This window comes from Neopsephotus bourkii, unplaced genomic scaffold, assembly GCF_033783945.1.
Source record: "Neopsephotus bourkii isolate Nb327-2 ecotype Australia unplaced genomic scaffold, CSIRO-AGI_Nbou_v1 NB_1820, whole genome shotgun sequence".
Classification (NCBI taxonomy): domain Eukaryota; kingdom Metazoa; phylum Chordata; class Aves; order Psittaciformes; family Psittacidae; genus Neopsephotus; species Neopsephotus bourkii.
In genome coordinates, this window is record NW_026902293.1 from 6,886,950 (window position 1) to 6,912,293 (window position 25,344).

Genomic DNA, 25,344 nt, shown 5'->3' on the forward strand with positions numbered 1-25,344 from the left:
TTTAATTGTGATTTTTTTTTTGTCTAGCAATTGATTTTTTCGGCGGGGGGGAAACATGTTTTTGTGTGAGTGAGGGGTACTGAAGATACATTGTCATCTTCGGACTTGACAGGTGGCCTCAGGCATTTTTCTGTTCACCAATTTTTGGAAATGCCCAAATGCCTTGGTGTGTATAATATCTAGATAAACAAGAGGTGTCATTAGCTGTATTCTGAATTAACCCCCTTGCATGGATGCACACTTTCTTATTCGCCTAGTTGTTAAGTGTGAATGAGGTATATTCTGTGTTAAGAGAAGATGCGTCTCTGCCTGAAACTTGAAGAAACAGTTAAAACCTGGTTGAAAACAAAATATTTTTTAAATAGAATTGTTAGGATACTGGCTAAGGCAGTGTGCTGTTTTAGACATACCTGAAGATGATAAAATGCAACATTTATTTGATAGGAAGAACAATTCGGAAGTTTAATTCTAAGACATAGGAAAAGACCATGAACACTTGAAATACGCACCTATGCCTTTGCCAGGACACCCCAACATCCGTATCTATGCTCAGTAAAGAGAGTTATAACCTTTTAAAAAGCTAGCAACAGACATTTTTGAGACTTCACCACTGAACAAGTGCAAAATCCGGAAAAACTAGTAAAACACTTAAATGAGCTGTGTTGTCATCCTGGTCATACCAGAGAGGGACAAATCATGGCAACGTCCTGGGGCTTGGCCTATGCTTACAGAGCCCTGTTCAACACTCTCCAGCACCTTCAAAGGGAAAAAGATGTCTCTGGACCTGATGGCAAAGCAACAGACAACACAGCTACTCCAACTCCGAATACAGCAGCTACACCAACCCCAGTGACAAGTACAGCAGCTACACAAACTCTGACTACAACAGACAATGCAGCTACTCTAAGTACAGCAACTACACCAACCCCAGTGACAAATACAGCAGCTATTCAAACTCTTACAACACACAACGCAGCTACTCCAACTGCAAGTACAGCAGCTACTCAAACCCCGACAGCAACAGACAGCGCAGCTGCTGGTGCTACTCAACCCCCAAGCACAGCGGCTGCACCAACCTCAACAACAGATACTGCAGCTAAACCAAAGGACCAATTCATGCCGATATTGATTGTCCCTGTACACAAGAGGAAAAGCAAAGAAGAGGCACAAAAAGCAACCCTTAAAGTGAAGAAAAATGAAGAACCAATGCACTTACTACAAGTGGGACAACATCTGGTCAATAGTTATTATTATGTAGATCAGAGGAAGACAAAGAAGAAGAGGGGACTTCTCAACCCCAGACCTCAACTGAAGTACAGAATACGCGAAAAGATTTTACCTGAAAGATTTTGATGGCCTAAACTTTTATATCAGGTTCTGTATGCCATGCTGTGTTAATTTCTGCATTGGCTATGCAGTTTCTCTGAATACCTATTTTTAGTTCCATCCAAAAGTGTTCAGGAGGAGTCATTAGAATGAAATTATGATGCCCCTCTGGTTTTGCTCTTGGCTTAGGCAGTTTTCTTTTCATAGTCATGTAAAATTCTAGCATTATTTTTGCATTAAACATAGGGTTTTCAGTGAAATACCTCAGTTATGAACATAATTTCACATAACACTGTGAGGAAATATGTTACAAATCTGTGAAATGCCCATACAAAATGAAGACTACATGGGAACTCACCCATCATAAGTAGAAAGCTATTTTACATTATCTACCCCTTATAAAATTTCTGTTCATGTGAAGAATGGAAATTGTTACCTTCTTTTGTATCTATATGAAGCATTCTTTCTCTCTCCTCATTTTGCCAGCTCCCTGTGTTATTCAATGAGTAAAATCACTTTATTCATGCACCAGATTTCTCTGTAGTGGCTGGAACAATATGGTTATCAAGCTCTTTTGTTGGCTTCTGGAGGAGCTGTTTCTGGGGCAGAAATAAGAAGAGTTTGGGTCTTTCAGTTGTGTTGGAGGTGTTTTAACTGAATCATTCCCCCTCTAATAGCTGGTTTTACCCCGGACAGTCTGGTGATTTAGTACTACTCCGAACTGCAGGTTGTGAAGCTGATGTAATAGACAGCTGCTGCAGTTTCTTTTCATCTTCACTGCTGACTGCCCATTCTGGCTGTCCTTATTCTAGAACTGACAGTTGCCTCATACTACAGTTACCCAGTTTAGGAAGATGAAATAGAACAAAAGGAAGTCTACAAAGTGAAAGTGTTCAGTTGGTTTACCTTAGTGGGTTGCCAGGTGGTCTGATGAGGAGCTTGGTATTGACTCACAAGAGAAAATGTGGGTGGCCAGAGGGGAGGGGAAGGAGAGGAGCATGGCTGCCTTTTTCTCTGGTAGCAAGTTGCTATATGGGCATAAGTGATCTCCAAATTGTTCTATGAATTCTAACTAATTGCTCAGCCCTAATTGCTAATTGCTTAACCCCAGAAGCTTGTGTGCTTAAGTTAGCTTCTTATGGATCTTGCCTTTTAGAAGTGCAGCTCTCCATAGGTAGGAGAATGCATGGACCTTCCCAGTCTCTTCTGTGAAGGAGCAGAAGAGGAAATTGAATAATTAGGGAGGATGGCCTAATGAATTAGGAGGAAATGGACCATATGAATACACTGAGCGTGAAAGTGAGAATAGATTGGAAATGGAAGTGGATGGCATGACAAAGATTAATACTACGTTGCCAACATATTATTTTTCTTTTCTATTTTTTCCCGTATAATCTCAGTCCCTGTAATCAAATGGTTACCTGGGATCTGTACTTTCTTTTTTTAAAAAAGGGTTCTGGTGCTTGTGTTTGCTGAGAATTTCTCACCCTTCAGTCATATTCTCAGCATATGAGAGTATGTTCACATAAAAAGAAAGAAAATATAAGAACCTGTAACTTTTTAAAAAACATATATATAGAAAATATAACTTCTTATTGTCTAAAGGAATGTGCATGTTTTGCAGTGTCTAATTCCTAGTATTTGATCTTGCAATACTGCTTGGGTATAGATTTGCCAGGGAGTTAAAATTGTCCTTAGCACTACTATTGATACTAGCTGCTGTGCCACAAAGTCCATCAAGATCACATTACACTCCAAGCTGATAGCCATTGTGTCTCTGCTGACATTTGTATGGGTGGAGAGGTAAACTGATGATTGTGAAGAGTTCCTCTGATCAGGTATTTATACCAAAGAAAGGAATTCTGAATGATGAGTTCTGTGTTTCTTTTGGTGTATTAATTCAGGGAAGCTGCTCTGTATCGTTGATAGCAGAATATGTACCAGAAGCCTAAATAAGTGGAATCTGGCTCTTCTGGAGACTTGGGATATGATTCATAGTACTGAAGGAAGGTTAGTTTCATCTGTAAATCACCTTAGGAGAACTTGTGACAGCAATTATGGATAGGGCAGTTAGAAAATAATTTTGTGAGGCAGATTCTGTGATAGTTTTATAGAGATGGAATTGGGGACACAGATGTGAGTAAGGCTACAGTTTTATTCGAAGAAGAAATGGAAGAGACAGGATAAGATTACTGGATTTCTGTGACTGGGTTTACTGGGATTTCTCAGACTAAAAAGTGTGTGTGTCCATGTGCACATACCACGCAATGTGTATAGATGCTTGGAAGCCTTGGGACACACCTGAGAATCCCATGTGCACAAGACAGAGATCCTGCATTAAAGAGGTAGGTACTGTGTGTTCCTGTTCAGACATATTGTATTAGCTGCACATGTCCGAGCCAGTTGGGCATGAAATAGTCAATACACCCAATGTTACTTGGGTATTCATCTTCATAAGCATTCTTCCTGCCTAATCAGTACAGAGTGGAGATGTCCAGGGAAACACAAGCTGAGGACAAAACCAAGATTTGCAGATGCTGAATTTCCTCTGGGTATGCCATCATGAAACACCATAATTGTGCTGAGGATGAAATCTGCACAGGACAACCTTGGAGAAATGGCAGGTTGCAACTTACTCACCGAGTATCTTTTTCAGACGCATTCTTTTGCATGATGTAGAGGTCCCAGGAAAGAAGGGATACACAAGAAGAGAAGACTAAATTGCTAGAGCAGCAGAGTTAATCTCTATTTCTTATCCTGTGAAGGAGGAATACCAGAAAGAAGATGGGAGGGGAGAAAAAAAGAACAAAGGTGAATAACAAACTCAAGAGAATTTATTTTATTCTGAGTTTTCCTATGTTAATAGGAAAAGGATTAGAAGAGTGAAGTTGGCTAAAAAGAAGATCCACTTAACATTTATTTAACAACTGAAGACGCTAAGAATTTATAAGAGGAAATAAAGCATACAATAGTTAGGGTACTGAAATGGTGGCAGTTACCTGGCTTCTGTGCCTATTTCGGCTACTGCTGTCCCACGGCGTTTTCATGTATTATTCTGTGCTTGTGTTTCCCCTTCTTTTGTCTGTCTTGTTTATCTGCACAGAGACTGCAAACCTTGCTGGTTCTTACAGTCTTCACATGGTTTGGAAGTTGTCACAGCAAGGCACTGAGCTCATTATGGCCCCTCTGCTTCCTCTTTTTTCTTTGTGCTGCTTCATTGCCTGGTATTGCCATTAATTCCATTAATTTGTGTTACACATTCACAAAAGATTTCCCCTCCCTCCTTCCTAGCTTAGTGTGGTGGTTCAGAGCTTTTGAGAAGTCTCAGGACTGCAGTGCAGTGCATGTGAGCACATTAGGTTCCTACAGGGAGCTGTGCTGCCCTTAGTGAGGCCCTGATTCACAAGAGGAAGGCCTTCACTTGTAACCAAGCAGATTTAGTCTAACATTAAATTAATAGCAATCAAATCATCAGGAAGCTTTAATTAGGCAATCACTGTCAAGCTTGGGAAGTTACTTTGCTGCATCAGAAACAAACAAAAACATACACCAGTGATTTGCAGGCATTGTTTTCTAAATAAAAAGCAGTGGAAAATAAGAATAATAATGCTTTAGCCTTTATTAAAAATAGATCTAAAACCCTCAAACCTATCGCATCTTCTAAAATTACCCAGATGTCTAGAAATGAAGTGATTTTTAGTTGCTTCAGCCATTGCAGCCTTGATAGTAGAAGTGCCTGATGAGAAATGATGGACCTAACTACAGTTCTAGCTAAAATTCAGTGATCTGTCCTTAAAAATTACCATTGCTATCTATTTAAAGATTTTCAGTCATTAGCACAGTAGTATTTATTTATATATCCCCTTAAGGCTTTTGCATTCTTGCGAAATATACTCCTTTAGTCCTTAGTTTTGAAAACCTAAGCCAAAAGACAGCTCGGGGATGTTGCAGGCCATGTAGGTTAGCAAGGGCATGCTGACTAGATCCACGGTGACAGTTTATGTGGAGGACATAGTCAAAGTGCAAATGACGGTTTTTTAGAAATATACCAGTGCTGTGTATGTTTTGAACTTACCTTATTTGGGCTAGAATTTATTTTAATAAATTGTTCCATATGATGTAATTACTAGAACTTGTGTTTTTTGATGACTTTGTTTAAAGCCGATTTTCATGCTTTATTTTTCTCTTGGAAGCAAACATTTATTTATTGGCTTATGGTTTTGTTACAGAGACCAGTATTAATATTGTAGTTGTTTCATACTTATGCTTTGCATAATGGAAAAATGGCTTTAATATTGAAATCATATATGTAATTTAGCCAATCTATAACTTCTAGAATGGAAAGAGTATGCTGCTTATGTAAGCTGATACTTATTTAGCTGTCCCCATTGTCTCAGACCTACTTTATTTGCGGGCATGATATGATAAGTGTCAGCCTTAAGCCTGTGCAACCAATGCACTTGTCTTGCCAGAGGCCAAACAAAAGTGTCCAACATCCTCTTATTTCAGAGGCTTTTTTTTCAGCTTGGTATTGACATAATTCTCAGTTTTCAATTGTTCTTTAAAAGTAGTGTGAGGGAGGTTTTTCACATTACTTAGGTGAGGATTCTGTAAGGACTTGGGCATGCAATTAACTTTTTAATGGAACAAATAACGTGTAATCCATGCAACAAATTGTGAAGGTAAACTATACATACATCCTTGTGCTTTTTTCGTGTAGCATTGCATATAAATCTGCTTTTGAATGAATCTCACTTTCAGCCATAATTACCAGTATTATACTGAGAGGTACAAAAGAAAGAGATCAAAAATATGATTAACATTAGTTAGGTCACTTACTCTTTAGCTTATGTCTTCATATATCCTACTTTGTGTTTGTCCTCTGGATGCAGGCTCTGCTACCTTAAATTCCTTCATAATGACACATCGGTAAGCAGATGCGAGTAGGTCTGAGAATGTAAAATTTATAGGCCTAATTTTTGGAAGATAGGAATTGACAGCAATGTACAACTTAAGGCTGGGTAGAAATATTGCATTCCTTTTTTTTTATTCTTGTTGAAAAACACAACTTCTTTAAACTTTTAAGCTTGATAAGGGGAAATGTTTTGTTAAAGCAAACTGTAGTATTTTTATGATTTGACTTGCAGCTGAGCTTCCTAAGTTGGCTTGAAATGCTTGATGGAAATTATAGTTTGGATGTCTCTTAAGCTCCTACAAGTTCTTTCCATAGCTTGACTATGCTGAGAACAAACAGATGAATCCAGTCTGGAAAACATAGGCCTTAATTATCAATGACATTAATTCTGTCCTCCCTCCAGATCAGGGGTCTGGAGCATCTCTCTTATGAGGAGACACTGTGGGAGCTGGACCTGTTTAGTCTAAAGAGAAGACTGAGAGGGGATCTTATTAATGCACATAAATATCTCAAGGTGGGTGCCAACAGGATGGTGCATCCTTTTTTCAGTGGTGTCCAGTGAGAGGACGAGGAGCCTAAACTAAAATACAAGAAGTTTCACCTTAACATGAAGAAGATCTTTATGTTGAGGGTGGCAGAGCATTGGAACAGGCTGCCCGGTGAGGCTGTGGAGTCTCCCTCTCTGGAGACATTCAAACCTGCATGGACACATTCCTGTATAACCTGCCCTAGGTGGCCCTGCCTTTGGGAGGGGGTTGGACTAGATAATCTTCAGAGATCCCTTCCAACCTTAATGATTCTGTGATTCATGTCTTTCACATTGACCAGTAGTGATCACAAATATAGGGCATCCATACAAAATTAAATCACTACACAGGAACGCAAAACTAGGTTATGTAGTTTGGGCTGGGTTTTTTTGTTTTGTTTTTCAGAAGTAATGGCAAAAAGTGCATTGCTGATGGATTAAAAAAAAAAAAAAGAGCATTAATATTTGGGTAGATTATTGCTTTAGATTTGAAAAAGAAGCCCATGAGAATAGACTGTTATGCCTGTGATGGTGCTTCTTTCTGGAGATGGCTATTAAGTAAAATGGCTATTCTCAGAACCTTCAAAAGAGTGTTTGGCCAAATTTTTGGACTGGGAATAGGTGGACATTTGTTCACTGGACAAATATTGGTGTATCTTATTTCTGTCACATTACCATTTGAGTTCAGAGGTAATAAAAACCTAGATATTTTGAGGCTTTTTCCAATCTAAAAAAAAAGTAACTGGAAGCATCAATGTAGGATGTTACAAATAATAACTGTTATGCTACAAAAATATTTGAAGGGGTTTTTCTGTGGCTACTTTTACACTGGTTTTTTTGTCTAGTATTTGAGCATATGAAAATTTACCAGAGTTGCACAAAATGGGATCTCACCATTCTTTTAAGTTCTTATGGTAATAGATACCATTGTAATAATTAAGAATCCTTTCTTATGACATCTTTTTGCCCTACGTGCAGTGGAATATTGTTTATTTCTTCTACTTTTTATGATCTCAAAAGATTTTGTGAGCCTGATGTATATCAATAATATAATATATATGTGTCTATCTATATTTGTGGGAAAAAGGAGTGCTTTTTGTGCCTCCCAGAAACTGATGATTTTTGCATTTGATCTGGTACTTGAGCGTTATTTTTATGTTTTGTACAAAAACTGTTCAAATAACGACATTCAAGTTGAAAGTCAAGCTGAATAAGTGTTACAAAATGTCTTTTTAAGGGTCTCTGTGATTACTGCAATATATATCTGTAACAGTGAACCACAGTATGTTTGTATGAGCAATTATAAACCTAACTTTCCAGTGTTTGTGGGGTTGTTCATTTGTTTTGTTACTTTGGAGCGTACTTATGTTTAACATAGGAATTGAGATTTGAAAAAAACAACATGGAATTTATCCAAATCAAAAATGAAGAGTCAAAAAAACATCTATGGTCTGTTACAGTACAGGGACAGCTACTGCTTCATACTGAAATGGAGTCTGCGGCATTGGTGCAGCTGTATAGTGCTGAGTGTCTTACGGTTACTTTTAGGAAGTATAGTGGTGTCTCTTTCTGGTATATTTCAAGATGTGCAAAAGAAATGTTATCCCTCCTATATGTAGTTAAATCAATTATCTGCTGAAAAACTCCACTATCTTTCTATTGTGTTTTCATCAGCTGGCTGCAAGAAGGAAAAGGCACCCTATTGTGATAGAAAGCAAAAGATTTGCAAGCATAGGTTTTGCTTTGTCGGAGAAGTCAGGCAGCTTGCTGTTCATCTGAAAAGGGGCCTTATAAGGAAGATGGGGAAAGACTTTTTAGCAGGGCCTGTTTTAATAGGACAAGGGGCAATGGTTTTAATAGAAAAGAGGGGAGATTCGGGGAAAAATACTTTGCAATGAGGGTGGTAAATACTGAAACAGGTTGCCCAGAGAGGTGGTGGATGCAACATCCCTGGAGACATTCAAGGCCAGGCTGGATGGGGCTCTAGGCAACCTGATTTAGTTGAAAATGGCCCTGTTCATTGCAGAGGGGTTGGACTAGATGACCTTTGAAGGTCCCCTCCAACCCAATCTATTCTATGGTCCTATGATCCTCAGTAGGCTCTGCATTCTCGTGGGTTCAGACCTCAGCCTTGTCCAGTATGTGTGTATTCAAACTTTGACACTGAAGGGCCTGGTTTTCAGGAGAACTCCAGATGGCAGCCTGGGGGTTGTTCCACAAGCCTGGTACACTTTTAGATGGATACAGAAGCAGTGATGATAACTTCTCAGGGCTCAGGCAGAGCAATGAACTTGGTAGTTCCAGTGCGAAACTGGGAACACTGGAAGTTGGCTGGAGATATGTAGACTGTGGGTAGCTCTGTGCCCAGTGTAACATTTCCTTTAAAAGTTACTGCCTCTTATACCTGATACTTCATGGTTCATGTTGCACTCTAAATGTGACAACTTTAAGCCTGTACCATTTAGGTCAAAATGAACACCTGCATGTCTTTTCCCCTGTGTGTGCCAAATCTTTAGTTTGTTTTCTAGTTTGACTGTGACGGGGTAGTCATTGTCAGAAGTCTCTCTGCTTTGAACAGCAGAATACCTATTTTAATTTGACTTGAAGAGAAGAGGTTATCCATGAAGGCAGAGTATGTTAGAAATCTGTTGGAAATTGGGAAACAATATTAAGAAAAAAAAAATTTTAAAAGCTGTTCTTCTGTTATCTTGCTTGGTGATGGGGAGAACCACACTGATGGATGACATAAATGTATATGGAACCAATCACAAGTGGATTTTACTTCCAACTGAACTGGAATTATTAATGTGTCTTCCCAGCTGGGGCTGAAGATGAATTGAGGTACAGTGATATGCAACAGAAATAAAATAGTTGCCAGTACAGAAATAAAATAGTTGCCAGTATTCTGTTGTGGCATGTAATAGATGGTATTAAACAAAATACTGGAAGATCTAGAATATATGAAAGCATTGGTCAGTATTGTTTGTTGGTTTTTTTTTTTTTAATAGTTAACAGTTATTTAGCTGCTTATTACATTATTAATTCATGTATTTGTAATCAAATTTCATTGTTATATCCATGGGATATGTCTTCTGCATGGCAAAAGATTCCTGTATTTTTTCATTTAAAAAGATCTATTCATTTTGATTTCATCATGGGGTTTTGCCATTTGTTTTTTTAAATGGCAAAGTTCAAGTGAATATATATACTAAAGCAAAAACTACCCCTAAATGAGCACAGGTTAAAACAGATGGTAGTATAAAAGTGTTACTTGCAGTAGTAAATTAGGAGGTATTTATAATTTCCACTTGCATTTAGAAGTGTGAGCTGTGCTGAACCACACTGAATGTGACTGTGTGTTTGCAGAGGCATTTGAGAGCTATCAGGTATCTGCTTGCAGATAGTCTGCAGTGGCTTTGGTGATTATTCTGACGAGATACTGGGTTGTCTCACGTTACCTGTGAAAGGCAAATCACTGTGACCTTTCCCGTAGAGGGAGGAAAAGGATACAAGTAGCTTTAAGTCAATAAAGCAACTGCTTGTATGGAAAGTAACCTTTTCTTAAAATGCTATATAAAAAAAACACTTGTTAGTCTTACTTAATGAGCTCCAGCCACATTTGCAGTATATAAATTTTGCAGATATAAAAGAACCCAATTTGACCAATTTGGTGGCCTTCTATGATGGGGCTACAGAACTGATGGACAGGGCCAGAGCAGTTGACGTCATCTACCTGGACTTATGCAAAGCGTTTGACACTGTCCCACATGACATCCTTGTCTCTAAATTGGAGAGACATTAATTTGATAGGTGGACCACTCAGTGGATAAAGAACTGGCTGGATGGCTGCACACAAAGAGTTGTGGTCAATGGCGCAATGTCTGGCTGGAGACCAGTAATGAGTGGTGTCCCTCAAGGATCGGTGTTGGGACCAGTCTTCTTCAACATCTTTGCTGGGGACATAGACAATGGGATTGAGTGCGCCCTCAGCAAGTTTGCCAATGCCACCAAGCTGTGTGGTTTGGTTGATACGCTGGAGGGAAAGGAATGCCATCCAGAGAGACCTTGACATGCTTGTGAGGTGGGCTGATGCCAACCTTATGAAGTTTAACAGTGCCAAGTTCAAGGTCCTACACCTGGGTTGGAGCAATCCCAGACACAGCTACAGGCTGGGCAAAGAAGGGATTCAGAGCAGCCATGCGGAGAAGGACTTTGGGGTGTTGGTAGAAGAGAAAATTAACATGAGCTGGCAGTATGTGCTTGCAGCCCAGAAAACCAACAGTTTCCTGGGCTGCAACAAAAGGAGCATGACCAGCAGGTCGAAGGAGCTGATCCTGCCACTCTACTCTGCTCTTGTGAGACCTCACTTGGAGTGTTGTGTACAGCTCTCGTGTCCTCAACATAAGAAGGACATGGAACTGTTGGAACAAGTCCAGAGGAGGGCCATGAGGGTGATCAGGGGACTGGAGCACCTCCCATATGAAGACAGGCTGAGAAAGTTGGGGCTGTTCAGCCTGGAGAAGGCTGCGTGGAGACCTCATAGCAGCCTTCCAGTATCTGAAAGGGGGCTCTAGGGATCTTTTCATTAGGCACTGTAGTGATAGGACAAGGGGTAATGGGTTAAAACTTAAACAGGGAAAGTTTAGATTGGATATAAGGAAGAAGTTCTTTCCTGTTAGGGTGGTGAGACACTGGAATGGGTTGGTCAGGGAAGTTGTGAATGCTTCATCCTTGGCGGTGTTCAAGGCCAAGTTGGACAGAGCCTTGGGTGGCATGATTTAGTGGAAGTTGTCCCTGCCCATGGCAGGGGGGTTGGAACCTGATGATCTTAAGGTCCTTTCCAACCCTAACTATTTTATTCTATGAACCCTTTGTATTTTGCTGTGGTGAAAATTAATTTCCAGATTTTTCTATGGCAACAAGTTCTGACCTTTCCCGTTCGAAATCTCTGTTGTGTTGGTGCATATTAAACATCTAGTTCTATTAAAAAAGCTGATTACAACATAGGCATGAAGTCTTATGAGGCCAAGTCAATCTCTCGCAGGTAAATAAAAGGAAATTAAGATGCATATCTGAGTAGATATTCATCTATTCAAAGTGTATGAATAAAACATAATTAAACTCTTACTGATGATTGTTTAGCTGCTGTACTGAAGGAATATCTCCAAATGACATGATTTAAGTAAATTCTAACAAACAGGGAGCATCTGTTAACTTTGGTGGAGTTTGTTTAGTGATCATTACTTGAGCAAATTTAGATTTAATTTATGTAGGCAGCTAAAATCAGTATAATTAAATCTGTGTTAGAATTTCCCTACCCTGAATTCTGTTAACTCGCATTCTTCATTTTGTCTAGTTGTTGATTGTTTTTTGAACTTCCATGTGAATAGTTTAAAAATTCTTGGTCAAGTTTAAAAAAACATGAAAACACTTTTTATAATTATTTTAGTGCTTAGACCTTATACAGAATATTTAATAACTTTGGTTACACACAATAGACAGCAGAACTTTTTAAAAATATCATCTCATATTTATCTTTCTATGTGACTTCAGTAAATATAGTAATATTATATACTTTTTCCACAGGAGAATTTTGAATTGCCTTTTACCGATTATGCAAGAGCTATGGTGCCTTGTTGTGAAAGCTGACAGGGCAAAGTGCCTGATAATGGACACCGGGTAGCTCTGAGTTTTAATTTTCCTGCTAACATGTGCTTGACTGGCTTCAGTTTCATCATGTCTACTATCCTGTGGGTTGTATATGTTAGTTGCATGTGCTGGTGCAACCCTGGAAGACATCCAGGTGATGGTTTCCAGAAGCAAACTTCAAAGTGTGAAATGAGCATCAGGCCAAGGCTCCACTGAAAATAAGGCTTTGATAGTCTTAATTCTTTTTATGTCATTAAATACTTAGTTTTAAATGTGAAATTAAAACATGGTAAATGTGTTTTAATAATATTTATAACTGTTTATGCTGAACAGATCTCTCACTATTCTATATGAATCCAATCCTATTCAGAAGCCTGAAATCCAGTTATCGCTTCCCTCTTTCTATAACCGAGGCTGCTTACCACAACTTTGTATGCAACAAAAGTATGGACTTTGTTCGTGTTAACCTAATGTTTATAGGTTAACTTCCATTTGCAGTCTCATGCAGTCCAACATTTTCTGTTCACAGCTGTTATTTTCATTATACTTCATAGCATTTTGCCCCATGTATCACATTATATTTGCATGTGAAAGCACCAATGAAACCCTTAACTGAGAAGGCAAAATCTTACTTACTCAGATTGTTTAGTGGTTTTTTGTCTGTTTGCTTGATTTTGGGTTTGTTATTTTTAATTTTTTTTTTTTTTTTTTTTTTTTTAGAGCACTCAGTCTACTCTAGAAGATGGAGGTTTGCTGTTTTTCTGAAAAGCACTGATCAAGTCTTGCATCTTGAATTTAAAATATGGTCAGAAGGGATGGTCATAGCATCCCTCTTCTATTCACTTGCTCAGGGACTGTGATGTGAGATCCTGTTTTCAGTATCCTGTTTAGCCTGCAGGCTCACATCTTCCACTTCCTTGCAGGCAAGTGTCAGCAGGCTGTAGCATAGCTATTCAGGCAGCCACCTTGGGGAAGTAATCTTGGATTGTGATCACATGAATCTGGCCAGTAGTCTTTCATAGGTCCATGTACGTGTGTGTATATATATGTATACACACACACATATATATATACACACACACATACATGTATATATATAGTATCTCTTATAGGTGTGTATATATATATATATATATACAACCATGAGAGATTACTGGCCAGAATCAATGTTTTAAAGCTGGAAGTTGCTGTTCAGAAAGGCTCTCTTCTTTGCTGCTTGAGTGCCGTGGTTTTGCATGCAGTTAGTAGCTTTTCAAATAGAAATGTAAAAAAACCTTAAAATTTAACATTAACTGTTGACATATAAATGTCATATTGTCATTTTTTCTTCAATACTTCTACCCACAGGGGAAGTTGTTTGAGTACAGTGTCAGGCCTTTTAATGTGACTACTCACCACCACTTTTTGTTATATAGCTAGAAAAGTTTTGACAGGCTTTTAAAAGGATGAAATATAAAGTGGAGAAAATTTAGATTTTTTTCAATTTGAATGTCAATAGTTTATACATATGAAGAACCACTTGTGTTATGTAGAAGCGATTCTCCTGGCTTTGATTGGGGTAGACATAATTTTCTACATAGCAGCTAGTATGGGCTAGGTTTTGGATTTGTGCTAGAAACAATGTTGATACTACAGGGATGTTTTAGTTACTGCTGAGCAGTGCTTACACAGAGCCAAGGCCTTTTCTGCTCCTCATGCCACCCCACCAACAAGCAGGCTGGGGGTGCACAAGATGTTGGGAGGGGACACAGCCAGGACAGCTGACCCCAACTGACCACAGGGATATTCTGTACCATATGGTGTAATGCTCAGCATGGAAAGCTGGAAGGAGGCAGAGGATGTTCGTAGTGATGGTGTTTTGTCTTCCCAAGCAACCATTAGAATCTGATGCACCTGCCTGTGATGGGAAGTGGTGAATGAACTCCTTGTTTTTCTTATGTGTGTGACTTTTGCTTTACCTATTGAACTGTCTTTATCTCAACCCATAGATTTTCTCACTTTTATAATTCTCTCCCCCATTCCACCAAAGGAGGGAGTGAGCAAGTGGCTGCATGGTGCTTTATTGCCAGTACATGGCATACCTTCACCACCAGGTTCTGCACCTTTGCAGCAATATCTTGTCACAGTGCAGCAGCCCAGATGGTTTTACCTCTCTCTTACCAGTTGCTCTGCTTCCGTTGCTGCAACCACCCCCACAGGGCATTTGCCACCATCCATGAGTCAGTGTAGAGATGAAGTACTGGCCACTTTTCTCATTCAGCAATGTCCAAGGCCAGCTGGATGGCTTTCACCTCAGCAAAATGACTCGATTCACCCTCCCCTTCAGCAGTTTCTTTCTTATTAGTTGGTGAAGACATTGCTGTTATCTTGCTCACATCTATGGGGATCTGGCGATGTCTATCTTGCCATGATATGAATTTGACCGGCTGACATGGACAATTTACGAACCGTGTGCATTTCTAACTTCTAAGATACATCATAGCCATATCAGAGTTATGTTAATGTAATTTTGCAGCAAATAGATGTCTTTTACAAACAGAAGGAATGAATGCTTTTGTATTTTAGGTAGAGTTTGCATTACACATTAAGAACCAATTATTGAATATATGAATTACAATTTACCTCAGTCCAGTCATTACAATGGTAATGAGTGTATTTTCTTCTATATATTCAAAACACTGGAAAATCTTTTTCACTCTTTTTTTGCATGTGTACCCATAATAATAAAAGATTTTGGATATATTCAGTATTTCCAGCTATGCATGTTTTTTTTCCCATATGTATGTATTTTTTTCTGCATGAGACCAGAAATCCTGTTTCAGGAATTTCAGTTATTTTATATAAGCCCTATTTTTAAGTTTTCTATTTCAGAATGCTTTAAAATGTTTCACTGACCATTTTTGAAGTTAGTCTGATAATTTCAGCAATGCTGAAACTATTGGTGTTAGAAAATAGTCTTTACATCACTATGAATTTATTTGGGGTGTGCCTGAGCCCTAAGCTTTTTTGAAGCTGACTTTTTCTCTTCCAATTTCTTGTGCTCTTGACAGTGTTTTTACAGCTGACTTAAACTAGAAGTTCTTGTGAGCAAAGGCAGTGCATACTAATTAGATTCATGCTGGCACTAGATACTTTGTGGTGATTTACAAAAATAGTCTTATTAATCACTTGTATATGTTTAAGGTGTACAATAGAAGAATAGTAGTGAGCCATATGAAATGGAAGAGAGAGGAGCACAGCATCAGACTATCAAACCTATGACTCTGAAGAGTTTGTTGTCAAAATTGTTCTGGCAGTGCTTTCTTTGAGGCCATGCCACTGTTGGTGGGACGAACCCCAGCATACTCCTTCTAGCTACCAGTGCACTGAAGCAAGCAGGAGAACGAGGGTATGTTGCTTCTGCACTATAGCCAGGACTTTCTTTGCTGGTTTTAACATGGTTTCAGGCAGTCGTGTGATTCTTATGCATAAAAAATACCTAAGCTTAAGTGCTTTGCTGACTCAATCCCTTAATATACCAGTTGTGTTTATTCATGTACAGCCTTCTCCTTCTGATTGTCCCTCATAAGCCCTCAGTAACCATTACTGTAGTAATGCTGTACTGGGTCTGGCTGGGATGAAGTTGATTTTCTTCGTAGCAGCCCATATGGTGCTGTGTTTCAGATTTTTGACAAAACAGTGTTGATACACTAGTTACAGCTATAGCAGAGCAGTGCTTGCACAGGGTCAAGGCTTTCTCTGTTTCTCACTCTGCCCACCAGCCAGCAGGCTGGGGGTGGGCAAGAATCAGGGAAGGGACACAGCTGACCCAACCTGAGCAAAGAGGTACTTCTTGCCATACAATGTCATGCTCAGCAATAAAACTGGAGGCTAAATGTTCTGAAGTAGCCATTGCTTGGGGACTGGCTGGGCAGTAGGAGATGGTGAGGGATTGCCTTGCCATCACTTGTTTGGGTTTTTGTTTTGTTTTCTCTTCTGTTTGGTTATTAAACTGCCTTTACCTTGAGCATGAGTTTTTCTTGGTTTTGCTCTCTTCCCATTCTTTCCCCCAGATGGTGGGTACTTAGCTGCTGGCAACTCACCAGAGGTAGCCACAGAGATACCGACTACTTTAGTTCATACGCCACCCTTCCTCAGGGAAAAAGAAATTAAACAATAAAAAAGGTGCTGGGTAGGTAGAAGCGAAGTCAGTGAAGTTTATACTGGAAATATGATGTGATTTTTTTTTTTTTTTTAATAGTTGTGGTAATGAAACATTGAACACAGAGGAACAAGTGGCTTCACCTTAGACCTTGAAACTGGAATAATTACTTCAGCTGATCAGAGAAAGATCAGCTCTACCCTCCTAAGTTAGCTTTTAGGAAAGGCAGCAATGTGCAGTCAGTGCTGGTTTATGGCTGCAATTTAATGAAAGCAATCCAGGTTTTAATAGTCTTTCCTAGACTTTATCTGTGAGTATTCCTTTTGATGGAAATCTGACAGACCTTTCAGAAAACCAGTAGTTTTCATTTTCTCTTTGTTGAACTGTGAAGTGCCCTGCCTTCAGGGTAGAATTTCCACTGGTTGATAGAGTGGGTGGAAGCTGAGGGAGATTTCCGAATTACATTTTAGGGAAATCTGACAGTGTTTCCGCTATAACACAAACTACCCTTGTTTGATAAATACTTGTTAAGTTCAGATAATGATACGGAAGGCATAATTCCACACGTGTGAGATTCCTGTGCAGAGACACAGGACTGCTGAAAAAGTGTAAGCTATCACAGAAAGTCTTCGTGATTTGGAAACCATGGGAGAAAGTGTGATAACTGTTGACATGCTTGGCATATCTGACAGCATGTCTTTAACCTTTTGTTCTTGTACTGAGAAGTAATTAATGTTTTAGAGTAACCTAGTACCAGCAGCCTCTCTTTTGACAGCTTTCTTGTCTGAAGAGATTGAATGGAAGAAAGGAAATCTTTCAGTAACAAAGCCAAAGAGCAGGGGTGTTTGCAGCTACTTTGTGAACTCAGAAATCATATAATACATTTGGGAAAATGATATTTGGAATATCAAAAATAAGACAAGAGAAATAAATCCCTCAAAGAATATATAAGTGAAAAAATACAACAAGAGGTTCAGGTAGATATTACACAATATGATGTGCATGATGGATTTTAGTAGAATATTATGAGCTCTCTTGGTGAAACTTCGTGATTCTCCACCAGACCTCATCTATGCAAAAGGTTTTCGTTTCCAGATCACTAAGATCAGTGATGCATATTTTATGAACTATTGCATATATAAGTTAGATCTATACCAGAGCACTAGCTCAGCCAAGTCATGGAACTGATTATATAATTTGCAAAAGGTTTGTAGTGGAAAGAATGTGTTGTTCCATAGTGCTTTTCAGAATCTCCCAAAGTATATGGTTAATAACATAGCCCCCAAATTGGTCTTCTGTTATTGAATTGATACAGATCTTTAATAGATGGACATTTAAGGAGGACTGTTAGCTATTCAGTGTTTGTTTTCAGACTCCGTCTTACTGTTGTTATTGTATAAACCGAAAGTTTGCCACTTTTGCATATCAGAATTATCATCTTGATTTGGGATATGAAAAAAAATCAGTTTGAGATTTTCAGTTATAGTAGTCAGAGTATGAAAATGTTACCTGTGCCTGTAGTCCATATTGTAGTTCTCCCTGTGCCACCTTTAGGGGAAATCTGTTTGCACCATAATGTGAGGGTCACCATATCAGCTTTGTACTTTCTCTTTAGTTGTTCATCTGAAGGAATTTCTTTGTGGGCTGTGTTCCATGCTGCGTACTGCAGTTTTTGATTTTAAATTTAGCTGCGCAGCTAGCTGAAATGGCAGGAGTTCGTAGTGTTGATGCTTTGATCAAAGAAAAAGTTGGTTGATAATTTATTAGTCAGTTCCAGGTAAAAGTCTGAGTATTTTCATAAACAAGATAAGTAGGATTACTAATCTTGTAGAGGTTTGCTCTTAACTGTTTTTTTTTTTATCTTGGTTAGTTTGAAACAACTAGTATGGTGCAGGCATGCAAATTGCTTTTATGTGGAAATTTGCTTTGTGTTCAGTAATTTATTTTATAGGGAACATTGTGATAATTCCATAAACACTTAATATTTGGAGATCCAATCTGATTGTCGTCTATAATGTGATTTTCTTCTTTTAATTTTGATTTTTTCAAGATGTAAAGCCTAGCTGTTCTCTGAAAGAAGGTTGCTAGTATTTTTCCTTTATTCCCATAGAAAATTAGCTTTGGTGGTAGAAGCAGTGACTTTTACCTTTCTGCTCTCATTTAAGAATTGCAGACTTTTATTTTAGCTAGTAAGATTTTATTTTTTTTTAAAATTTCATTAGTTTATAACTGCAAAAATCAGGAAGGCATTCTAAAGAAAAAAGTGTAAATCAAAATCAAAAGTTTATGAAACTTACTTTTTCCTTCCACAGGTTTTCACTTGACTTTATATCTTCTTTGTTAACCTATGGGCTGTATGAACTGGTTAGCAAAACTAAATGTAGATGTCTTCCTGTTTTCTAAGTGTCCAAACTCCACTGCAGTCGGTGGATGACTACCCAATACATTCAGTGACGTAAGTGGATATCCTTAGGTACCCCAAGTGGACATACACTGGCTAGTCAGCTGGGAGCTCTCTAGGCTTCCTTGACTTCTCTGTTGATGAGAGTGCCATTGACATTGGTATGAAGACTGCTGTATTTAATTGTCTTAATTTGGAGCTGTATCCCATCAAAATGTTGTAGTTTAAGCTAAGCCACCTAGTCTCTTTTTTTGGTCAGGTGCAAGAGACGGACATCTCAGTGCCATTCATTCTGCCTGCTTTAAACATCTAATTTAAAGCGTGAAATTGGGGCATAATACTGCCAAAATCTATGCCATTGTCTGTAGAAGTCTATATAGTTGAGAACAAAGCCTGTAATTGTTGTGTAGTTACTGTTATCAATTACAGGGCAAGATAGAATGTCTCTTAATTAACTTAATAACCTGGTAGGTACATTTAGACATAGCTAATTAGAGCTTTCTTGTAATTGGGCCTAGGATTAATAGACTGTGAAGACTGTTTCATTTGTATTAAATGCATGGACAGTCACAAGGAAATTGAAATTTGAGCCTGCATTGAATAACTAATAGAGGACCTCAGGACAGCAGAATAGTGAAAGATTATTATCTTTATAAAGAATTAATATATTAAGTCACTAGACCTGTTTTGGTTTTTGTTTTGGGTTTTGTTGGGAGGGTGTTTGGTGTTCTTTTTTTTTGTGTTTTTTTTTGTTGTTTGGTTTTGTTCCCCCCCCCCCCCCCCCCCCAAGATCTTTTGCAAGAGCTTTGTCAATATGTGCATTAATCTCTCTCCTGGAAACATCCACAGACCAACCTTTCACATTTTTCTTGTACTAGTCTATCTTGCATAGTTTAATAAAACTAGTGAATGTTAAAGCATATGAAGATTTCATTACAGAAGAAAGTAGAAATAGCTGGTTTCATTTTTGGTTTGCAAGGTAAAATCCTTTGAGGAGATAACTGCCAGTGTTTCTGGAGCGTATATCACTTTTCTGCCTGCTCTTTCTCAGGGCAGAACCTAATTTGGGGCAGTACAGTGGGGGAAACAGCTGAAATGAATGCATTTCGCAGTAGTACTCCAGTCTAGAATAATCATGGAAGTTCCGTTTCACCCCTTTTCGGTGCAGCAGTGCATCTCATGTGTGCAAAGGGAATTAATAGCTACTGACATCTGAACAGGCTTCTTCACTTCTTACATAGATAGAAAGCAGGGCAGTTCCACTGACAGAAAAGACAAAAGGACATAGAGTAAAAGGAATTCATACACAGCAGTGGAAAGAAGAAAGGAGGAGAGAGATTATAGGTAGTAAACAATTCATCTGGCAGCATGGAGATTCAATCTGCCATGATTTTTTCTCTGTTCTTATAATGCATACTGTGCAGAACATCTTAAAAAGGTAGGCAAAACTTTTAATTTATCTTATTCGAATTAGGTGAAATTGTGAACAATTTGAAAACTTAGAAACTTGACCTGGAAAAGCAAAAGGTATAATTGATATTTTTGAGACATGCGAGTCTTGCATTTCTGTTTTCATGCATAGTTGAAACTCATTTGTTGAATTTTTCATCAAGAAATGAATCTCATTTTCAATGATCTTGTGCCATTTTTATTCTGCTGTTAATGCAGAGGCTGCTTCATTGAGACTAGTTGGTCGTTTCGTTTTCTTTTTCTTGTGAAGCCTTGCCTACTTAGCACATTGTGAGTCAGATCAGGCTGTTGCTAACCAAAAGGAAATTTTATTTTTGTAAGTTGTTGTATATTTAAGTTTTTCTTATTTAATACCTTCACTTTTGTAATTCTTTTTTAAACATTTCAAAGTTGTGAAAGTATATTTAGAGTACCATGTAGGATGTTATTCCTGCTGTCTATTAAGATGTCATCTGAATAACAGATGAGAGTATTAAATAAACTTTGGGTAATTTCATCAGAAGTTTACAATAGTTTTACTAGGTGCTACGATGAGAATACCCCAGCAGATTTCCCTGATGATGAGAGAACCCACCTAACAGGCATTCCTAATCTGTAATATCTGTTCACTGAAGTTTCTACCTAAAAAAAAAATGAGCTGAGAGCTTACTAAGTACACTTACTACCTATGTGAAGTTTTTTTGCCTTTTTTGTTTTATGGTTTGTTGGGGTTTTTTTGCTTCTCTTGCCTCTCCCACTCCTCCACCCCATGGCAGGCAGAAAACCTATTTCCTTGTAGTTGCCAATTTGCTGGGACGACAAGAGTCTCAAAGGAAGCATGAGCTTGAAGAGCATGTGTTAAGGGCTGAGCAGATGGAGTTAGGTCCTTCGGGTGGCAGAATTTGGTAGGAGGGCAAAGGCAGTGAGAATCATGGAGTTGTGATCCTAATTCTGACTGTGTGCGTAGCAGAAGGATGTGGAAGCAGGTAACACCTCCTGCATGTGAGTTTGGATTTACAGAGTATACATCTGAAATTGTTATCACTGCTGTTGTTACTGCTGCTTGGGTTGGAGGTGTTCTTTGCACATCCTGCAGAGTGGTAAATCGGAGACCACTTTCACACCTTGCTTGGAATGGTTTGAGAAGCAAATCCATAAAAGCTTCTTCACTCCCCTTTTGCAACAGAATACTCGTAGGAAAGAGTAGGAATACTCGTAGGTAAGAGTCTTTCTTAAGTGGCAGGCTTTGCAATCTTTGTAATCTTTGTGTCGACTTAAAGCTGTATTTACTTTTAATGCCATCTCTGAAAGTGCTTGAGGCAAGTCAGTTTGAGGCTTATTAAACAAATAAGTATTTTTTTTTTATTTTTTTAACCACATAATATTTTCAGTTCATGATGATTTGAACAATGTTATTTCTTTTTTGGTTTAGGTGCACAGGATCAGTACAACTGATTCGTTACTCCAGAGAGATAAAAGTAGCCTGTATCTATACTTCTTTCATCTTTTCTAATTGCTATCACAGAATAGAAGTGATTATGCTCTGAGACAGCACAGATCACTCAGGCCTTATTGTCAATATATTAACAGTAGATAAAAAGTGGTCCTTTTGAATAGGAACTAATTTCACATCACCTGGGAATAGCACTTTTTTTTTTTGTGTAGTTTGAGCTGTTATATTCTTTAGATTTATTGCTATGACTCAGAATAAAGTAACAAATCATGTAATCAGTTTTATTTTATCGGGTCTGTTTCTGTTAATTAAAGACCTTTTTTCCTTGTGACCAGCAAGTCAGTGATGGCAACAGTCAAGTATCATTTGTCTTACATTGATACAAGCATTCTGAAATTTTTCAACCCTGTACTACCTTTTTTATTGCTGCATTAATTTTGTAATGTATTATTAATAGATTGTCACCTGTGGATGTCTTTAATAAAAACAAGATGGTGTGAACTGAGATACTTGCATTGATGCTATTAATTTTTTAATCTAAGAGAGAAAAATGATTTTCAAACCATGATTCAGAGAAATTATTTCAGTTACAAGTCAGCTATTACAGATTGACACTTTTCCTTTGGTAAGAGAATTCTCTGCAGTGGAATTCCTACAGCTATTCTGGTCTGTCAGAAGCACAAGATTATATCTTTCCACTTGTCACTAATTCTGCATTTTGGCAGAGGAAAAAAGAAAGGTTTGCTGTTAGAGTGTTGCCAAGCAACTAAAATATGAGTTTCTCCAATATCTGGATTTTTCTTGTATGATGTATATCAGAGGGTTTCTCCTACCTTGGTGAGAGACAGTCTCAATGAAGTTAGACTCCATAACTTTGCCGTTTCTAAGATTAGTAACTAGATTAAGTTCTTCCTGTGGAGTTCCATTTCCAAACCAAAGACATTTTTTTTTTGGTTCCCTGTAGATAGTTATCAAAAATCACATCAGGGATGATAAAGGCTTCACAAGACATGAGATTGGGCATGTTTTCTCCTTTTTATTCTCAGAAGTTAAATTTTCTGAAATGGAAAGCTTGTTTCTCTCTCATTTTCACTTATACCTAATTGTTTATACTACTACTTGAATAAAAAGAATGGAAAGGCTTGGAGTGGGCAAAGATAACTTGTCTTATTATGATAATAATCCTACATGCAGTTACTCACATTTACTGTTAGTGGGTATACTGTCTCTTAAGTATTCAAATAATTTGGGGTAAATTTGAACAGGTAGTTGAAATTGGGTTGTTTAACATAAATTCCAGTGGATACATGACTCTGTGGGTTAAGAGCACTTCAGACATGAACATTTCATATGGCAAAGCTAGTAGTAGTTTGAGGAGATAGATGTTTCCAGCTGTTTTCTTCAAAGTTGAAAACAGGCTTTTCCTTTATAAATGCTCCTTTACTTTTGGTTAATACTACATTAGTTTGGGTACAATATCCCACTAATTTTTTTGGTTTGTTTTCTTTTTCTAAAGGAATTGATGACCAAGCTTATAACAGAAACACCTGACCAGCCAATCCCATTTCTGATTGATCATCTTCAGTCGAAACAGGGGAACCGCAATCAGCTTCAGAGGACCTTGTCTGGCTCTGCTGCCCTTTGGGCAGAGAGTGAAACATCAGGTATGTTCTGTATGCTGGAAAGGGCTAGTATCCAGTATAATCTTCTCAAACTTTTGTCCATGATTTCCTGGATACATGTTTACCTACTGAATAGGTACTACTCTGTGGTTTTGAGCATGCACAGTAAATCCTGTCTGCCCAGTAGATACCGAATTGGATATATACTGTTGCCTCTAAGCTTAGCCTATATACATATATGAGCATGAGTTGGAGTTAACAGAGTGGAAACAATCATAGTCTCAATAAAAAGGAAGGTACATATAAAGGTCCCTTGATTTCCCTGCTGTCCTCTTTGCTTTCCCTTCTCTTTGCTTTGTTTTCCTTTACCTTCCTGTGGAGTACTTTTGCTTGAGATTAGCCTCTATTGAGGTATTTTCTTTAATAATACACATTTTTAACAGCCCATCTTTCCAGCACTTAATGAGAGTTGCTATTACTTCTTTATGAACTCCAGTGTGAATAATTTATGATTGTAGATCTTCAGAATCATTAAAACCATTTCTGAAATAATATCTGCTCTGATTCTAAAGTAGAAATTTTAGCTTTGAGAATTCAGTTTATATTTAAAAAGTGACTTACAGATCTCAAATATATGCTGATAGTCAAAATGTTAGTTACCTGCAAATTTACTTTTTACTTAAAATGTAAAGTTTTAAGCACAGGAAATCAAACATGTAAGAGAATAAGTGGAGTTTAAGAACATTTTCATAACAAAAAATAACATCTTATGTTTTTAATGAAAAATGTCAATGAATTTCTAAATTTTGATACTTAAGAAATTTAAGAAATATATGAAATTTCATATAAATCAGAAATAGGAGAGAAAAAGAACAGCAGACTTTAGTTTGAACTATTAGGTCTTTTTTTTTTTCTGGATTAATCATTTATCAAGTCTTTGAAAAATAACCCTACAAATGTTATGATTGCCTGATTTGATTCTTTTGACAGAAAATAAAGGAACAAGGAGAGATTTTAGAAGCTATGATAAACCTTGGCAGGTAAATGCAAAAAAACCTAAAAAGTCAAAGAGTGACCTTGCCGTGTCCAACGTTTCTCCACCATCACCGGAGTCCAAGTCATGTAAGAAAGCTTCAGTATATTATTAATTCCTGCATCTTTCCAAACCCATTGTATGTTTTTCTGATGAATTAGGATTAAAATGGAAAACAAAGTATGAGCAGTTGAAATGGCTAGATATATATGTTAGAAGAGTTTGATTCTTGCTTTTCTTTCACTTCAGTTATAAATATTTAATACCCTATATTGTCATCTATAGATAAAATGGAATTTTAGACAGATAGATAAAAAACAGAAGCATATCTGGGTGTCATGCACGATTTTATATTCAGATACCAATTATGATTTGATGTTCTATTTTCATTGCCATTTTGCATATGTAAAATCTGTTCTGTTGTTATTGGTCCTAAAAACCAAGGTTTTTCATCAGGTCAGGCAATGCAAAACTATGAATTATGAACAGATGCTGTTCAAGATATGGGGCAGAGTCAGCAGAACAGGTGTACAACTCTGAGGATTGCTGAAGGAAGTTAAATGTACACTGAAAGAAAAGGCAGAATAAAAATAGGGTGACTGAAGAGAATATTGTCAATGACCTGTAAAATAAAAGTAATAAAAATAGAGGCAGCAAGCCTTAATGAAATACAGTGCTTCCTGTGTACTGGCTGTAGAAGAAATTTAATTTTTAAGCTTGATTTTAATGGTTTTTTTACACAAATAAATATTTCTCCAATCTATATACTTACACATGTATAGGTACACACCCAAGTGTGTATCAAGGTATCTTCTCCAAATTAAACTGC

At 37.8% G+C, this 25,344-nt stretch overlaps 1 protein-coding gene across 6 annotated transcripts in view; it reads left to right on the forward strand.

The window, feature by feature from the left end:
• Nucleotides 1-25,344, forward strand: part of CUNH8orf34 (chromosome unknown C8orf34 homolog) — a 188,334-nt gene that overhangs the window by 9,207 nt on the left and 153,783 nt on the right. For all 6 annotated transcript variants that reach the window (XM_061342880.1, XM_061342877.1, XM_061342882.1 and 3 more), the window contains exons 2-3: nucleotides 23,377-23,524; nucleotides 24,473-24,604. In XM_061342880.1, coding sequence (XP_061198864.1) covers nucleotides 23,377-23,524; nucleotides 24,473-24,604 — 280 coding nt within the window. The remainder of the gene's footprint in view (nucleotides 1-23,376; nucleotides 23,525-24,472; nucleotides 24,605-25,344) is intronic.